Below are 19,044 nucleotides of genomic sequence, written 5' to 3'. Positions count from 1 at the left end.
CCTGGGTGGCTCAGTTGGTTAAGCGACTGCCTTCGGCTCAGGTCATGATCCTGGAGTCCCGGGATCGAGTCCCGCATCGGGCTCCCTGCTCGGCAGGGAGCCTGCTTCTCCCTCTAACCCTCCCCCCTCTCATGTACTGTCTCTCTCTCATTCTCGCTCTCTCAAATAAATAAATCTTTAAAAAAAAAAAAAAAGAATAATCAGGACAGTGTGATACTGACGTAAGGATAAACAGATCAATGAACTAGAATAGAAAGTCCAGAAATATACCCGTATGTTTACGGTCAATTGATTTTTGGCAAAAGTGTCAGGGCCAATTAAAAGGGAAAGATAGTTTTTTCAACAGGAGGTGCTGGGACAGCTGGATAGCCACATGCCAAAGAATTAATTTGGGCCCTACGCCTCAGACTGCACACGACAGTCAACTCCAGAAATTAACATTTAGGATCCAATACCTCAATGTAAGAGCCAAACTATAACACTTAAAGGGAAACTTAGATGTAAATCTTTGTGACCTTGGGACGCCTGGGTGGCTCAGTCAGTTAAGCGTCTGCCTTCGGCTCAGGTCATGATCCCAGGGTCCTGGGATCGAGTCCCACATCGGGCTCCCTGCTCCGCGGGGAGCCTGCTTCTCCCTCTGCCTCTGCCTCTCTCTCTATCTCTCATGAATAAATAAAAAAAAATCGTTAACAACAACAACAAAAAATCTTTGTGACCTTGGATTAGGCAACAGTTTCTCAGTAAGACACCGAAAACACAAACCACCAAAGAAAAAAATAAATGGGACTTCCATCAAAATCAAACACTTCCGTGCTTCAAAGATCACTAACAAGAAAGTTGAAAAACCCCACAGAAGAAATATTTGCAAACTGTCTACCTAGTAAGTGTCTAGTACCCAGAATATATAAAGAACTCTAACAACTCAGCAATAAAAAGGCAAATAAATTTATTAACATTTAAATTAAATTTGGGGGAAGGATGTAGAGACATTTCTTCAAAGAAGATACACAAAGACCAACAGGTTCATGAAAAGATGCCCAGTGTTAGGGGCGCCTGGGTGGCTCAGTCGGTTAAGCGACTGCCTTCGGCTCAGGTCATGATCCCAGGGTCCTGGGATCGGGTCCCGCATCGGGATCCTTGCTGAGCGGGAAACTTGCTTCTCCCTCTCCCACTCCCCCTGCTTGTGCTCTCTCTGTATCTGTCTCTCTCTCTCTCTGACAAATAAGTAAATAAAATCTTAAAAAAAAAAAAAAAAGATGCCCAATGTTAGTCAGCAGGGAAATGCAGATCAAAACCACAATGAGATACCACTTCATGCCCACAAGAGTGACAAGATTCAAAAAAGGTGGACAATGATGAGTGTCGCTGGTGAGGATGTGAGAACTGGGAGCCTTCCCACATTGCTGGTGGGAAGATAAAGTGAGCAGCCACTTCAGAAAATACTTTGATGGCTCCTCAAAAAGTTACATATGGAGTGGCCATGTGACCCGGCAATTCTATTCCTAAGCGTATACCCAAGAGAAATGAAAACACATGTCCATACACAGACATGCACAGGAATGTTCAAGGTAGCATTATTCACAACAGTCAAAAAGTAGAAACAACCCCGATGCCTACCCACTGACGGATGGACAGATTGTGGACGATTCACACAGAGGAATATCAGCCACACAGAGCCATGAGGTTCTGACACGTGCTAAAATGTCAATGAGCCTTGAAAACTCATGCCAGTGAAAGAATGCAGACAAAAAGTCACATGTTGTAGGATTCCATTTCTGTGAAATGCCTAGAATAGGCAAATCCATAGAGACAGTCGATCAGGGACTGGGGGAGAAAGACGGGGAGGCGCTGCTTAATGCATGGGGGTGTACTCTGGCTGGGGGCAGCGGGAAAGTAAAACCGATCTATAGTTAGATCGTGGTGCTGGTTGCACAACCTTGTGAATACACTGAAGACCACTGACCTGTACATTTTATTAAGATTTTATTTTTTTTAAGTAATCTCTACACCCAACATGGGGCCGGAACTCACAAGCCCAAGATCAAGAGTCACATGCTTTACCAACTGAGCCAGCCAGGCACCTCATCTCAAAAAATATGTTTTAAAAGGAGCACAGCCTGAAATTCTGAGGTTCTCTGAGTTACCATAAATGTTTCAACGTCTGGTTGACTTTCAACATCTCTGCCAGGCTCTCTGCCACTTCATCATTGAGTTCATTTTTGGTGAGCCTAGAAAAGAAAGGAAGTGTTTACTCAGGAGAGCCGTACCTGGCACACATTCTTAAATGGGTTCTCGGAAGTGGGATCCCAGCCCAGCTCTCTCCGGCTTAGGCTGCTAATCACTTGAACTGAGCAAACAGCCAGGTCCCAATCCCAGCCTCTGAGCCCCACAGACAATAAAAGGGGATTCATTTCTCGTGCAAATCCTGTACCCAAGCTCCTACTTCTCAGCTCTGCTTCTCTGGCGGAGCCCAAGCTCCCTCCCCATCTTTGCTGGGGCCTCAGATCCCAGAGGAGATAGGGGCCAATGCCCGCTTCCCAGCCCCCAAAGCCCCTTGAATGTCTCTGACAGCCTGTTACCGAAATCAGTGGTAGGAAGACTTAGAGAAGCCTGTCAGCTACATGTTAAAATGTGCTCAATGCTCTGGCCTGAAGCCTGTCGTGAAGGACCCACGTTCAGGGAATCCAAGTTCAGGAAGTCTCTCAGCTGTTCTTAAAACCAGAAGTAATCTGGATAAAGCATAGAGGACTCTTAGCTCTGTAAATAGGATTGGACCCTGTTGTGCCAGTGGATGAAAGAATAAATAAGAAGAATGAAACAGAATCTTAAAAAAATCATTCCACGGGCGCCTGGGTGGCTCAGTCGTTAAGCGTCTGCCTTCGGCTCAGGTCATGATCCCAGGGTCCTGGGATCGAGCCCCGCATCAGGCTCCCTGCTCAGCGGGAAGCCTGCTTCTCCCTCTCCCACTCCCCCTGCTTGTGTTCCCTCTCTCGCTGTGTCTCTCTCTGTCAAATAAAAAAAATCTTTAAAAAATCATTCCACAAAAGGCAATCTGGCAGCGTCTATCTGAACGTTAAACGTGTTGTACTTTGAGCCCACAGTGGTACTTCTGTACTTTCTGTACAAAGTACTTCAGTACTTAGCACACTGAGCCTGGAGTGTGCAAACGTGTGCACACAAGGAGCTGTGCGTGCGGTATCGACCGCAGTAGTATCAGTCGTAATGTAAAGTGTGAACACCAGGAAATGTCAGCAGAGGCTGCTGGGAAACTAAATTGCAAACATCCGTTCAATGGGACGTTGTGCGGCCTTTGGAGGGAATGAGGTAGAGAGAATGAGGCAGAAGAACAGGATATTTAAGAGAACTCAGGAGCCAGACGTGCCCAGTGTGTGTCGCTCACTAGCAGGACAACCAGGGGGCAGGTGGTCTAACTTCTTTGGGCCTGAGTTTTCTCACCAGAGAAATAAAGGTGAACAGGCACAGTATAGACATTATGGGGTGGCTGTGAGGGTGAGTGAACACATATGAGGGGCTGAGAATAGGGGCGCCTGGGTGGCTCAGTCGGTTAAGCATCCAACTCTTGATTTTGGCTCAGGTCATGATCTCAGGGTCGTGAGACTGAGCCCCGGGTTGGACTCTGCACTGGGCGTGGAGCCTGCTAAAGATTCTCTCTCTCCCTCTCTGCCCCCCACCCTACTCACTCTCTCTCTCTCCCGCTCTCCAAAAAAAAAAAAAAAAAAAAAGGTAAAAGGCAGAGTGCATGGCATACAGTCAGCACTCGAGAAATGTTCGGTACTAACATTGTTACTATCCATATAGAGCAGGGGTTCTCAATTGGGTGCTTTTCCCTGTAGGGGACATTTGTCCACATCTGGAGACATTTTTGATCATCACAATTGGAGGGTACTGCTGGTGTCTAATGGGTAGATGCCCAGGATTCTGCTAAACACCCTGTAATGAACAGGACAGCCCCTCACAAGAATGATTTGGACCAAAATGTCAACTGTGTTGAGACTGAGATACCCTGACATAAAAGGACATGTAAAATGTGGACAATACATGGTTAAAATTTTTTTTTTTTAAGATTTATTTATTTTAGAGTGCACACGCACAGTGGGGAGAGGCAGAGGGAGAGAATCTTTTTTTTTTTTTTTTTTTAAGATTTTATTTATTTGACAGAGAGTTTAACAACTGAGCTACCCAGGCGCCCTGGAGAGAGAGAATCTTGAGCAGACTCTGCACTAAGTGCAGAGCCTGACATAGGACTTGATCTCACGACCCTGAGATCATGACCTGAGCTGAAATCGAGTTGGATGCATAACCAACTGAGCCACCCAGACGCCCCTTAAGATATTTTTTAAAAGCCACTTGCTGGGGTGCCTGGGTGGCTCAGTCGGTTAAGTGTCTGCCTTCGGCTCAGGTCATGATCCCAGGGTCCTGGGATCGAGCCCCGCATCAGGCTCCCTGCTCAGCGGGAAGCCTCTTCTCCCTCTCCCTCTCCTACTCCCCCTGCTTGTGTTCCTCCTCTCGCTGTCTGTCTCTGCCAAATAAATAAATAAAATCTTAAAAAAATAAATAAAAGCCACTTGCTAAATGCTATTCTATTTTGTAAGAAGATGCTATTTCTATTATTCTAGAAGGCTAGAATATACATTCAAAGGCTAGAAGAAAAAGGTTGATCTGGAAAACACGAGGGAGGAAGTACTTTCACTTCCTACTTTTTGACTTCCTTACAGTTTTTTAAAAATATTTCAAAGTATTTTTAAAGATTTTTTTTAGAGGAAAAGAATTAAAAATGCCTTTACTGGCCAACAGGTCTAGTAGGAGAACTCTCAAAATGATGACATTGTCAACATTAACAAACTCAGCTGATATCTCAGGTGCCCTGAGTCCCTAATACAGTTCCCTCACCCGTAAGGAATTTATGATATAGGCAAGTAAATAAAATTCAAATAAATTAGAGTAAATGACAAAAGGAAAAACAACCCCCCCCCCACCAAAAAAAAGCACGGTCAGAAGGCAACATTCACTAAATTAGTACCCCTGGAGGACAGAGAGGGAGTGAGGAATGTGGGCTTCCAGTGACTGGTGAGATGGACCACGAAGGGCCAGACTGTGATGGGGCTACATGGAAGGCAACTTAAGAGGAGGAAGGGAGAAAAGTCTGAGCCAAGTGCACCAAAATTGGACTCTGCAAGGCCTATGTGAAGGTGCTCTGAGGATAATCCTGACGGAATGGCCAGCAATCCTGAGGTCTGGGTTGGCAAAGAAGGCTAAGGTCAAGCCCATGCTCCTGGGGCCCACCTCCCCCTTCTGTACCTGTTTGTGCTTCTAGGAATGGCTGTTTTCTCTTCTAGGAGGAAATTATCAACTCAACACTAAGGAAAGGCCTAGAGCCTTTTCAATTAAAAAGGTGGTTTTTCAGTTAAGATTCCAGGCTGTACGGTCTTTGGAATAATCCCTGAGACCCAACCTTTCAAAAGGACTCTGGTTATTACCAGAATATTCTCAGAGAGGTGTTGCACTGCAGGGCCTGTGCGAGGCTCTTTCCTCCTTCTGTGGAGATGCCGTTGAATGCAAGACTAGGAAGGAAAACATGTGGGGTCAATCATTAGAGACACGTCTACATTTGGCTCTGGCTTCAGCAACCGAAACACCCAGAAGATGCTGCCTGGAGGCGGCCCCTGCCCGAGAAGGAAGCTGACTTGAGGCAGGAAGCAGAAGTGCTCAGCCTGGCCAGCAGCAGTTCCACTTTTGTTGCTCCAGGGCGCACGCTCCGAGCATGAGGACAGGCACAAGACCGCTCAAGGAGAGGCCAGACAGGAAATGGAACATCAGCGAGACCTGGTCGCAAGCAGATCAGGGGCTGGGAGGGCTCTGCTTCAGGCGGCTGACGTTTTCAAGGTGCCCATCAATAAGACCTGGAGAAGCGTCCTCTGTTCTCATGAAGAAGAAACTCTGCTGTTGCCCCCACTAACTTGGATTTCTTTTTCAGTGTTAGGAAGAACCCGGGCAATGGGGAGACAGCCGAGGCTCTGAGATTTGGCCAGAGGACTAAAAGAAGGCTAGGGAGGAGTAGGTCTTTACAGAGAGGAAGGTTCCCTTCTGTCTCAGCACTGTCCTGTGAGTGAGGAAGGGGCATCCCTTTCAGTGTTATCTGGACTTGAGAATTCCTCCCCACTCCCCCACTGCCAAGGAGCCTGGGGAGACCGCAGAGGGGCTGGCAAAGTCCCGGGTCTTGTTCCGGGTGGTGGTTACATATGACAAGTGGCCGAGCTGAACGGTAATGTGCTATGCTTCTTACATGTCCATAAAACTGTTTACGAAAGAAAAATCCCCCCACACATTAGGAAAGCCAACCACTCTCTTCCCCTTGGCTTCTCCCCGCGCAAACCAGGAAGCACACGGAGTGCCCAGGTTGGACCCCGGGGACAGCGGGTCTCAGAAAGCAGCAGGTACCTCAGGTTGGTCAGGCTGGGGTGGTTCCTCAGAGCCTCCGCGAAGGCCTTTGCTCCTTCATCGCCGATTCTGTTGCCCCACATCCTGAGGGCAGAGGCAAGATGGTGAACGGGAGCTCGTGCTCGCCCCTGAGTTGCTGCTGGTGGCCACGCTTGGTTGTACGCTCACAGGCAGAGGTCTTGGCTTTGTCCCTGGAGCCCCGGCCTGGGGAATATTCCCGCACCAGCCCCTTAGTGAAGCTGCTCTAGGCTTCAAATGCAAAGGGGAATGTAGGGTTAAGAGCAGCAGAAGCCTTGGGAACAGAAGCCCATCGGGTAGATGCACCATGAGAGACGAAGATCACCATGGGCTTTCAGAGAGCTGTCAGAGGGCCCGAGCACACGATGTCGCAGAAACACCCCCTCCGCCACCAAGGATGTGGGTTGGCAGCAACCTGAAAGGGAGCTTGTGGAGGCGCCAACTGCCAGCATCCATTTGACCCTCTGCAGGGCTCCGAGACATTTGTGAGGACACAGTCAGTCTTCCAAGAAGCAAAGATCAGGAAGCACCCTCGGAAACCTCACCAGCAATGCTGCTTTTAGGTGAAGAGGACCCTACTCCAGCGTGCTAGGGGGTTGTTGTGGTCTGGGGGGCTGGGCGGGGAGCTGCAATGACGAAGCCCCATACCCTCCCTCCCACAGTGGATAACCTGCAAGGCCCTGCGAGGCAGGATGCTGGGCTCTGGTGTTAACTGGATTTTTATCTGGATTTAAGATTATGTGAATTACATTATCTCTTGGAACTTAGTCTCCTCATCTGTAAAATGGGGCTAATAGGAACATTCCCCCTAGAGTTATTGTGGGGATTAAGTTAGTTAATATATGCAGAGCACTTAGAATAGCGCCTGGCCTACAGCAAGCGACACCTATTTTTAATAGGCTGAGAGCACTGTGTGCCCGGCCCACACACAGCGGACCTGGGGCTGCCTGGGCAATGGGCTCTCACCACACCAGCGACCCACCACCATCCTCCTGGAGATGCTAGAGCCCTGCAATGAGTTCTCAGTGTTTTGCATAAAAAGTATGTGTATTCGAGGAGGATGTGGAGGAAGGGGAACCCTCTTACACTCTTGGTGGGAATGCAAACTGGTGCAGCCACTCTGGAAAACAGTATGGAGGGTCCTCAAAAAGTTAAAAATAGAACTACCCTGTGGTCCAGCAATTGCACTACTAGGTATTTATCCAAAGGATATAAAAATACTGATTCGAAGTGACACATACACCCCAATGTTTATGGCAGCATTATCTACAATGGCCAAGCTATGGAGAGAGACCAAATGTCCATCGATGGATGAATGGATAAAGATGTGATACACACACACACACACACACACACACACACACAGTGGAGTATTACTCAGCCATCAAAAAGAATGAAATTTTGCCATTTGCAACAATGTGGATGGAGCTAATGAGTATAATGCTCAGTGAAATAAGTCAGAGAAAGATAAATACCATATGATTTCACTCATGTGTGGAATTTAAGAAACAAAACAAATGAACGTGGGCAAGGGAGAGAGGTAAACCATAAAACAGACTCTTAACTCCAGAGAACAAACCTCAGTTTGCTGGAGAGAGGCGCGGGGCGCGGGGCGGAGGGGAGGATGAGCGAGATGGGGGATGGGCATTAAGGAGGGCACTTGTGATAAGCACTGGGTGTTGTAAATTCTACTCCTGAAACTAATACGCTATATGTTAACTAACTGGAATTTAAATAAAAAATTGAAACTACAAAAAAAACGTTATGTGTATTATACGGTTGAATGGTATCAAATTTTTTTTTAAAGATTTTATTTATTTATTTGAGAGAGAGAATGAGATAGAGAGAAAGCACATGAGAGGGGGGAGGGTCAGAGGGAGAAGCAGACCCCCCGCCAAGCAGGGAGCCCGATGCGGGACTCGATCCCGGGACTCCAGGATCATGACCTGAGCCGAAGGCAGTTGCTTAACCAACTGAGCCACCCAGGCGCCCCGGTATCAAATTTTTAATAGAGTGGAAAACTACTTGTGGTATGAGATTAAATGAAAAAGAATAAAATTCTGTACATACAGTTTGACCTTTACTATACTCAAAAAAATAGAGCATGCACCTGCATGTGGGAGCAAGAAAGTTTAACTGACCTCAAATGTTGATAATATTTCTGAGATGATTTTTAGTATATTTTTCATAAAGTCAATTTCATAAAATTATGGGGTTTTTTATAATATAAAAATTATAACAATATAAAAAGGTTGAAGAAGCCTCCAGAATCAAAATCACAATGAGATACCACCTGATACCTGTTAGGATGGTTACTACCAAAAGAACAGAGAATAACAAGTGTTGGCAAGGATGTGGACAATCCGGAACCCTTGTGCACTGCGGGCGAGCATGTAATGCGGTGCGGCTGCTGTGGGAAACACTGTGGCATTTCCTCAAAAACCTAAAAATAGAATTACCAGCTGATCCAACAACTCCACTTCTGGGTATTTAGCCAAAAGAAATCCAAGAGATCTTTGTACACCCATGTTCCTAGCAGCACGACCCATGAAAGCCAAAATGCAGAAGGCGCCCAAGTGTCCACTGACAGACGAACGGACAAAATGCGGTGCATACATAGAGTGGACTGTTGGTTACTCAGCCTTAAAAAGGAAGGAAATTCCAACACAAGCTACAGCGTGGATGAGCCTTGAGAACCCTGGGCCGAGTGAAGTAAGCCAGGCACAAAGACACAAATACTGTATGGTGCCACTTCTGTGAGGTACCTATGGAAGGCAAAGTCACAGGGACAGAAGTTGGAGGGTGGTGGGCGGGGGCCGGAGGGAAGGAGGACGGGAGTTACCGGGGAATGGGTAGAGAGCTTTTTTGCAAGATGAAAAGAATTATGGAGATGGACAGTGGTGATGGTTGCGCAACGATAAGGATGCGTAATGCCCCTGAACTGTATCCCTACAGATGGTTAAGATGGTAACTTTTTATATGTATTTTACCACAGTTAAAAAAAACTGAATTAAAAAGAAATGGCCTCAGCGCCTGGGTGGCTCAGTTGGTTAAGCATCTGCCTTCGGCTCAGGTCATGATCCCAGGGTCCTGGGATCGAGTCCCGCATCGGGCTCCCTGCTCCACGGGGAGTCTGCTTCTCCCTCTGCCTCTGCTTGCCCCTCTGCCTCTGCTTGCCCCTCCCCCTGCTTGTGCTCTGTCAAATAAATAAAATCTTTTAAAAAAAGAACAAAAAAGCCTCCAGGGAGTATAGAACATTGCCAAAGTGAAGACCGCCTGCCTGTGGAAAGTTACCACATAGGCTAGAACGGCTCCCTCTGTTCGCTGGCGGTGAGAATAACGGACTTTTGCATGAATGAAGTAAGCGTGCACAAGGGAAGCTGCAGTCCGGCCCGGGACCTGGGTAGATTTACGTCGGAGATCAGCAGTGGCGCGCTCGAACACCGAGCAGCGCGTATCTCACACACTCACACTTGCAAGCACACGCACATGCGCGTTCGCCTCCACTCACCCGATCTCAAAGATCGATTTGCTGTTCTTCACAGCCAGGGCGAGGCACTTTCCTCCTTCACTCGTTATTTTGTTCTCCCCCAGTCTGCAGAGAGAGCCGTGCACAGGTCAGCCCCCAGCGGTGGGGGGGCCCACTGTCAGCTCCTCGCCCCCCGCTCTCCTGGGACCTGCGGCACCCATGCCCCCGGCTTCCTCGCAAGGAAGGCCCCACCACCCTAGAGAGCCATCAGAATCCTCTCCAGGACACTGGTCGCTGTCTCTGCCGAAACTTAGGGACCCAAGCTTTCCCGGGGGTTCTTTAAATGGCCTTCAGTGTGTCCCTCATTTCCCTCAGCAGACCCGGGAGGTTCCCGCCTCGGCTGCAAGTGGCCAAGGTGTGCGTTCTGTCACCTGGGCAGCACCAGGGGCTCCTCCGAGTCACCTCTGGCAGAGCATGTCTGGGACAGGGCCAACGATCCAGCTCTTCCTGGCAACCAGATGGGTGCCCTGTCTGAATGCTTGTGTCCCCCCAAAATCCATATGGTGAAACTCTAACCCCTCAGGTGATGGTATTAGGAGGCAGGGCCCTTGGAGGTGATTAGGTCATGAGGGCGGAACTGTCGTGAATGGGATCAGTGATTTACAAGAGCTCCCCTTCCCCCCGCTGAGCTCCCTTGCCTCCTTTTCCACCATGTGAGGACCCAGCAGAAAGGCCCCGACCGTGAACCAGAAGCCAGACCCTCCCCTGGCCCTGCGGAAACCCGAGCCTCCCCCTCAGGCCATGATTCCCCCATGCGGACAGCTTACCTTCCACACACAGGTCTCCTCACTTGACCAGTATGGCTCTGCGCAAGCAGAAGGCTTTAGGGCGAGTGCTCTTTATGAGTGACATTTATACCGTTTGCATAATGAAGGGGTGACCACAGGGGCTACTGAATAACCTGCCACGCCTACCCCCCACTTACTTCAGGTGTGTGAGGCCTTTGCACTCATCCAGGATTCTGGCGATGTACCTGGCTCCGACGTCAGTGATCTGGTTGTTGTACAGGCTTCGATAGAGAGCACAGTGTGAGACTTTAGGATCCCAATCGCAGCTTTTTTTTTTTTAAGTGTAGTTGACACAGTGTTACATTAGTTTCAGGTGTACAACATAGTGAATCCACAAGTTTGTAAGCTTTGCTATGTTCACTACAAGTGTAGCTACCATCTGCCACCATAGGATACTCTTACAGTATCACTGACCAGGGGCGCCCTCCTCCACTGCTGGGGGGAATGCAAGCTGGTGCAGCCGCTCTGGAAAGAGTAGGGAGGCTCCTCAAAAAGTGGAAAATAGAGCTACTATTTGACCCAGCAATTGCACTACTGGGTATTTACCCCAAAGATACAAATGTAGTAATCCGAAGGGGCACCTACACCCCAATGTTTATAGCAGCAACGTCCACAATAGCCAAACTGTGGAAAGAGCCAAGATGTCCATCGACGGATGAATGGATAAAGAAGATGTGATATAAATATACAATGGAATATTATGCAGCCATCACAAAATGAAATCTTGCCGTTTGCAACAACGTGGATGGAACTAGAGGGTGTTATGCTAAGCGAAATAAGTCAGTCAGAGAAAGACAAGTGTCATATGATCTCACTAGTAGGTGGAATTTAAGAAACTAAACAGAGGAGCATAGGGGAAGGGAGGGAAAAATAAAACAAGACAGAATCAGAGAGGGAGACAAACCATAAGAGACTCAATCACAGGAAACAAACTGAGGGTTGCTGGAGGGGAGGGGGGTAGAGGGATGGGGTAATTGGGTGATGGGCATTAAAGCACATGACGTAATGAGCACTGGGTACTACATAAGACTGATGAATCACTGACCTCTACCTCTGAAACCAATAATACATTATATTATTATATATATGTTAATTAATTGAATTCAAATTAAAAATATTTCTGTTGAAAAACAAAACCATATCATTAACTATATTCCTTACTCTGTGCCTTTTATTCCTGTGTCCCAGTGTCATCTTAATGACCATTTTTAAAGTGGGCATGTGCTGGCTGCCGATTTCTAAGGTCTGGGCTGAAAGGAGAGAGGAAGGACACACGGAGAGCAGTCTGGGGCTCCCGGGTCTCGCAGGCCGGGTTCAGAGCCAGCTCTGCCACTGGCCCGGCCTCGGCTCAGCATCTGTAATAAGGAGCAGGAGTCACAGCTCCCCCACAGGGCATCAGGACAACGGCAGGCGATCACCCCAAGCCCGCGACGGGTACTGTTCGATTCAGGTTACAAGCAGCATCTTGAGGGGAAAATGTTTGAGTGTTGGAACCTCCTCGCTGCTCCCTGTTAGTCGTTTTAGCCCCGATACCAATTCAGCAAGAAGGCAGAGAGAAGCTGAAGGTGGTAACTGGACGGGTTCCAAGCGTTCCTCAGTCACACACAGCTCCCAGGCCACTCCCAGGGCCCCGCTCCACCGCGGAGGGAGGGCAGGCCCGGGGGCTGACGACAGGCTGCAGCTCAGTCAGCAGAGGCCACGAGCGCTCACACTCCAACTCCCAGAGGCTCTGAAAACCCAAAGCTTTCCACAACCCTTCTGGCCCCTGATGTGGCGCCGTTCATGGTCTTTATCCTAACTGCTTTGACGAGTCATACATTTTGCTGCAGAAATATTAAAGTATTTGAAATTGACCTCACTGGTCACATCACCACGATACAGCACGTACACTGAATTCTGATTGGTGTCTGGCCCTCAGGGCTCTGGATGAGAGATCATGGGCCCGTAGTGGTGAATCTACTGCGTAAACAGTATCCAGCATTTATGAAACATAGCCCCAGAGGCGCCTGGGTGGCTCGCTGGTTAAGCGTCCAACTCTTGATTTTGGCTCGGGTCATGATCTCAGGGTCCTGGGATTGAGCCCTGTGTCGGGCTCCACTCTCAGTGGGGAGTCTGCTTGAGATTCTCTCTCTCCCTCTGCCCCTCCCTCCGCTCAGCTCAGTCTCTCTCAAATAAATAAATCTTAAAAAAAAAACCCATATCCCCAGCTATTCCCTCAGCAAACCCCAATCACCACCATCAAACGCTTGCCTATATTAGGATCCCAATACGCGAGTGAAAAGCCTGCAGCTCCGCCACATTTCCCGACTTGCTCGAAGAGCGGGCTGCTGGCCAAGCCAAGAGCAGGACCCAGGACTCCCGGCTCCCCGTCTGGGACCTTCCTGGTGCCTCGGCCATCATCCCAACCGTCCAGCGACCCACACGAATGGCAGTTCCCCACTCCTCTGTATTATTGCTACATCCCTGGCCTGGCGCTGTTCAGGAATACGTACCCTAAGAAGGTCAGAATTTTGTATTTGGTCAGCTCTTCATATAGCACCTTTACCCCGCTGTCAGTGATCTGGTTTACACTGAGTCTGAAACAAAACAGCAAGGAAAGTTACAAATCACGGCAGCTGCTCACTGTGATGCAGCATCCATGCCACAAGGACCCGGGAGCCTGTAGGTCCCGGAGTTTTCCCAGCTAGAAACACCCCCTGAGGGGGTGGCCAGAGCAGTCAGCCAAATAGCTCCTAAAAAGCCCAGTCGTCGTGGGGCCGACAGACCCACCCAGAACCTGCCGGGCAGCAGGCTACAACACAGCCCCGACCCAACAGGAGGGCTACGAGGGACACATAAAGGACGCGCGAGGCCAGCCAGCTCTGACATCCGTCATTTGTGGGTGGCCTCCATGTCAGCCAGGCCCTCTTTGCGGTTCTCACTGCATAGCAGGGGCCATGGGATTTGGAACCGCGAGGAGCTGCTTCTAGTGATGAAAAGCTGGACGAGGGAACGCTCCCCTGTCTTGCAAGTGGGGCCAGAGATAGTGGATGTCCTGCAAAAGGCAGAACACAGAGAACGGTCTCACCCACAATGCCGACAGCCTCCCCATCTGGAAGTCCCATCCACAGAGGGGGCAGGAAAAGAGAGCCCTCGGGATGATGGCGGTCTCCTGCACGAGGACCAGCCACTCGCTGGAATGGTTCTGCACAATCCCCATACTAACAGGATGTTTTGATGTGGCTAAAATGTGAAATGCTTTTACTACCAAGTAACCTGTATAACAAACTACCCTGATTTTTTCAACCCTCCACCCCATTATTTAGGTGAGGCTGAAAGACACAGTAAGGCTCCGCGATGGATGAGAGTGAGGTATCAGGAGTGGTTGAGATAATAATCCAAGGGTCAGCAAACTTCTTCTCTAAAGGGCCAGAGAGCAAATATTTTAGGGTCTGCGGGCTGTGTGGTCTCTATTGCAACTACTTGACTCTGTAGTGTGAAGCAGCCGATGTGTAAACAAATGGGTGTGGCTGTGTTCCAATAAAACTTTATTTACAAACACAAGCCCTGGGCCAACGTGGGCCCACAAGCTGACCTCTGTAATAAGTCAAAGGCTGAACAAGTAAAAGTTTGATTTTCAGGCCACATCAAAATGATCAGGTCCGATGCTCAGGACCCCTCCTCCCATGGTGCCCACTTTGGTGCTGGGGCACAGGGCGCACACACACTGCATGGCCACCTCAGGGTGGTAGAGGCTACTAGTCACACCCCGTATCTGTGCTTCCTTAGAAGTAGAGTCCTCCATTTCTTTAACTGGGCACATGGGATTAAGTTCTGCTCCATGAAATCTAAGCAGAAGTCTCATTAGCAATAGCTGAGAAGTCTTCTTAAAAGAATGAGGTGTGTCCTTCTTTGCCCTTTCTTCTTCCTGGTGGCTGGAATGTCAACTGAATGGCTGGAAATGAGCAGCCATCTTGGGCCAAGAGGTGGATATCAGGTAGTGAGGGCAGCCTGGCCACCTGCAGAAGACAGCCTGGGCTCCTGAGGGTCATGGAGGCACCATAGCAGCCCTGAACTGCCCTCCTCTGGACTTTTCCATGGGAGACAAGCTTGTAACCTATCTAAGCTTTCACTAACTCTCAGTCAAAATTAACCCTAACTGATGGTCTCAAGGAGCTCAAAATGCTTCTCTGGAGTTGCCCATTTCCTCCTGCTCTCTCCTTTACTGGTGTGGAGGAAAACGTCACCCGAGGACAGCTGCCTGGGGCAGGAGCACCACCTTGGTGTGCCCCATCTTGTGAGATGAGCACGGGGGGCCTGGAGTGTGAGCGCACCCCAGGCTGAGAGCACAGAGAGCAGGCCAGGGCAGCCTCGGGCTCCCTGCACCCCACCATCCCCCACATAATGGACACTGTGGCACTGGTGTAACAGGCACCCAGGATCTGTTCCAAATCCCCTCTGCTTCTCAGAAATGCATGAGCCAAGTTATGAGAACTGAAACCCTCGTAGAGATTTACAAGGTGTATTTTATAGAGGAAATGGTAACAGAAGAAAGCGGACTGGCCTCTCCTCTAAACCATCAAACAGGAAACCCCTCAAGAGTCAGCACTCTGTACTAGGATCCCTGGCAGCTCAGGGCTGCTGGCTTTGATCATGGAAAGTAACTGAGGCCGAAAAGCACACAGTCTGCTTTTTCTGCAATCACAAAAGCTCCCACGTGCCAGAAACCGTTCACGGGCCATCTCTGAGCCTCCCATGAATCTCAAAAGGTTGGTTCTTTATGATTCTGGCTCCATCGTGGCCCTGCCGTGTGCCCTTGAGAACATCTCTGTGCCTCCACTTCCTCGTTTGTCAAATGAAGATAAGACTACCTACCACCTTATAGGGCGGAAGATTCAATCATGTAAAATCTGAAATGCACTTCACCCATTCTCAGTAAATGCTGGCTGTTACTACTGTAACTGCTAGGATACCAGCACCTCCCTTATCCAGATGAGAAATCAGAGAGGTTAAGCAACTCATTCAAGGACACCCAGCTGGGGCCTCCTGCCACGGAAGCTGTTTTCCTTGCCCTCTACCATCCTGAAACAGAACAGGGCCGGGTGTTCCAGGACCAGTGGTCATGAGTGCCAGGGTAAGTCAGGAGCTCCTACGCCTCGAGGCGCGTCCTGGTGTCTCCTGAGCCTGGCCCGCCCTGGCCCCACCGGCTGCTCCCTGTGCCCAGCGTCCTCACCTGATGACGGTGAGGCGGCTGAAGCAGGGCTGCAGCTCCCGCACGCCGTAGTCGTTGAGATTGTTGTTGTCCAGGTCAAGGGCAAGCCGCCTGCGTAAGTGGTGCAGGACGAAGGAGAGGGCGCTGCAGTCGGCCGAGCACGCATTGCAGTAGGTCAGCTTGAGGTAGTTGGCGCAGATGCCCTTGGCCGCCAGCCGCCCCACCTTCTCGCTCTGGGTCTCGTAGATGCAGCGCAGCATCCAGAGGAAGGTAGGCATGGCCTGTACCTGGTTGAAGCCCCCCGACTGCACTCGGGGCAGGTTCTTCAGGTGGGCCTGCAGGCTAGCCAACAGGTGTGACCACAGGACCTTGCGCTTTCTCCGCAGGGCCGCGGCGGGCACCAGGTGCCGCAGGAGTTTCTGCTTGGCCTTGGACAACAGCCCGCACAGGAAGAGGTTAGTGAACTGAAAGTGATCCTTGTTCTTGAAGGGGTCCTCCCCCGCCAGGCCACTGCCCTTCAGGCACTGGAAGGGGAGAAAGGAGGGATAGCAGGACTCGGCTCCTGCCCCCGCAGGAGGTGCCCACTCGTGGAAGAAGCTGAGCAGCTGCTGAGTGCTCACCTTGTCGTCCACGACGAGAAAGAAGGCGGTAAAGAAGGCCTGGAGGGTGAGGTGGAAGAACTCATAGGACTGCTGGTCGCCGTCCAGGCCCTGCTCCGGCACGGCCCGCAGGAAGCCCAGCTGCAGCTCCTCCTCCTGCATCTCGGCCGCCTGCACCTCCTCCGGGCCAAAGACAAAGAGGTTCTTCTCCATGCCCCAGTGGGCCACCTGCCCCAACGAGCGCAGGGCGCCGCGGCCGGCGCGGAACGTCTCGGTCCGGCTGCGCGTGTTCCGCTGCACCAGGCTGGTGGGCTGAGTCCTGTTCAGGTGGACCTCGGTCACCAGCAGGAAGACATCGGTCAGGGTCACCGTGCAGTCGGGCAGCTGCGCAGAGCCGTCCCAAACACTGCCGAAGTGCTGGAAACAGCGGAAGATGATCCAGCAGAAGAGGGGCACGGCACACAGGCTGCAGAGGTTGGGGTTGGCCTCCAGCTGGGCCAGCAGGCGCTCCCGCACCGCGCGGTCGGGGAACACCTTCCGCGTGTAGGCGCGCAGGTGGCTGGGGGCGAAGCCCCGCAGAAGCACCTTCTTGCGGAGGAGCTGACGCGGGATCTCGATGCCCGTGCGCGCCGTGAGCAGCTTGCCGGCCCCCTTGAGCAGCTTCCCGCTGAGCAGGTTGGCCAGCAGGAGCAGCGGGTGGGCGGGCTCCCAGGGGGAGCAGGTGTCTGGCGCGCTGCTCAGGTCGAAGTCCGAGTGCAGCTCGTCCAGGCCGTCGAAGGTGAAGAGGGCCGTCTGGGGGAAGCGCAGCAGGAAGGCGAACACCTCGTCGGGGTCCTGCTCCGGGTAGCAGTAATGCTTGAAGAGCAGGTCCCGCAGGCACAGCGTGTCGCCCTCCTGGAAGCAGCTGAACACGCGGCAGCGGAAGTGGAAGAAGAACTTGAACTCGGCGCCCAGCAGCCCCGTGGCCCACAGGTTCTGCAGCCGCTGCAGCAGCATGGACTTGCCCACGCCCGCGTCCCCGCAGATGAAGATGGTCTCGCCCTGCTCGCTGAGGACGCCGGTGCAGTGGTCCAGGAGGCAGGCCAGGCTGCCCAGCGGGCCCAGGCTCTCGTTCCTGAAGCCCACCAGCTCCAGGATGGTGTCGGTGTACGTCTCCTCCAGCAGCAGCTCCTCCTTCTGGGCGTAGCACAGCACGAACTTGGAGTCACGGTCCAGTTGCTGTCGCAGCTTCTCCGTGTACCTGCTCACTGGAGGGTGGGGGACGGAGGACAGCCAGGTCCCAGTGAAACGCTTTTTTAAGAAGTGCATGTATTTACTTAAGGTATCTCTACACCCAGCGTGGAGCTCCAACTCACCACCCCCGAGATCAAGGGCCACGGGCTCCCGGGACTGAGCTGCCCAGGCGTTGGAAACTCGTATTGTTGTAGAAGAAATTGCCCTAACCTTTCTTTTGCTTATCACATGGCTCTGAGAACAACGGGAAGTCTCAAAACTAAATGCCAAAACTATGAGCGAGAAGATATATACCATTCGACATTAATCTCGATTACAAACGAGCTGTGCCAAAGCACAAAAAGAGAGTAAACTAAGATAGAAACTGCCTTGTTCAATGGCGCAGAGCACACCAGCGCCAGGCCCCCAGCCCACACCTGGGGGTCACTGACTTAGCACCTGCCCCCAGGGAGCAGACAGGGTAACAGGCTCACATGGGCCTGGAGCTCAGCAAACCTGAGCTAGAGGCGCGGCTTACACCGAGAGGGAGGTGGTCCCTCCCCAGACAAAAGGCTGTTCCGTAAATTCCTTTAAAATACTTTTGGGATTTTAATTATAATTCAGTTAACAAAAATGAGACACACATGCCCATTTCCAAATTCATCTATAACCTCTTCCCCTCAACTCAGTCCAAGTTGGTTGTCTGCTTAAAATTTATGAATTTTATTTCTTACATCTCTTTAGTAAGGCATAATTTATATACCACAAATTCACATATTTTACAATAGGCATTGTGTACTACTCAATGACTTTTAGTAAATTTACAAAGTTATGCAAACCTCACTACAATCCAGTTCTAAAACCTCTCCATCATAAGCCCACTTCTAGCCAATCTCTGCCCCTGGCCCTAAGCAACTGCCAATCTGCTTTCTGTCTCTATTAATTTGCCTTTTCTGGACATTTCGTATAAATAGAATCACACAAGATGGAGTCTTTCACATCTGGCTTTGTAGAGTGACTTATACTTTAAAAGCTACTGAAGTAGTTGGCTAAAGGAACCAGCGGAGACGTCTTTTTGAAAGAATGATCACGGGCAGGAACATTTTCCTTTGCTCCTGGAGAAGGAAGCAGAATGAACTGGGAAGGAGCAGGAAGAGTAAGCAGCTAACAGCGACCACAGAAGAGCTGGGCCCTGACCCTGCTGGTTGGCCTGGTTTCCCCCAAACACCCCTGATTGTCTGGGACACT

The 19,044-nt window shown here is 50.5% G+C and overlaps 1 protein-coding gene across 11 annotated transcripts in view; it reads right to left on the bottom strand.

Moving 5' to 3' along the window:
- The window catches only part of NOD1 (nucleotide binding oligomerization domain containing 1), a 64,401-nt gene that overhangs the window by 19,658 nt on the left and 25,699 nt on the right, over positions 1 to 19,044 (bottom strand). For 6 of the 11 annotated variants that reach the window (XM_045864488.2, XM_045864492.2, XM_064575099.1 and 3 more), the window contains 7 exons: positions 16,007 to 17,831; positions 13,287 to 13,370; positions 10,932 to 11,015; positions 9,989 to 10,072; positions 6,460 to 6,543; positions 5,499 to 5,582; positions 2,145 to 2,228 (listed from right to left, as the gene is read on the bottom strand). In XM_045864488.2, the coding sequence (XP_045720444.1) occupies positions 2,145 to 2,228; positions 5,499 to 5,582; positions 6,460 to 6,543; positions 9,989 to 10,072; positions 10,932 to 11,015; positions 13,287 to 13,370; positions 16,007 to 17,831 (2,329 nt within the window). Of the gene's footprint in view, positions 1 to 2,144; positions 2,229 to 5,498; positions 5,583 to 6,459; positions 6,709 to 9,988; positions 10,073 to 10,931; positions 11,016 to 13,286; positions 13,371 to 16,006; positions 17,832 to 19,044 lie in introns of those variants that run through there. The other 5 variants (XM_064575103.1, XM_064575102.1, XM_064575104.1 and 2 more) reach the window with 5 other exon arrangements.

Source organism: Mirounga angustirostris, unplaced genomic scaffold, assembly GCF_029215605.1.
Source record: "Mirounga angustirostris isolate CCGP_5_RB_7025 unplaced genomic scaffold, mMirAng1.0.hap1 SCAF_12, whole genome shotgun sequence".
Taxonomy (NCBI): domain Eukaryota; kingdom Metazoa; phylum Chordata; class Mammalia; order Carnivora; family Phocidae; genus Mirounga; species Mirounga angustirostris.
The sequence above is the reverse complement of the archived record's forward strand: the minus strand, read 5'-3'. Positions and strand labels throughout refer to the sequence as shown.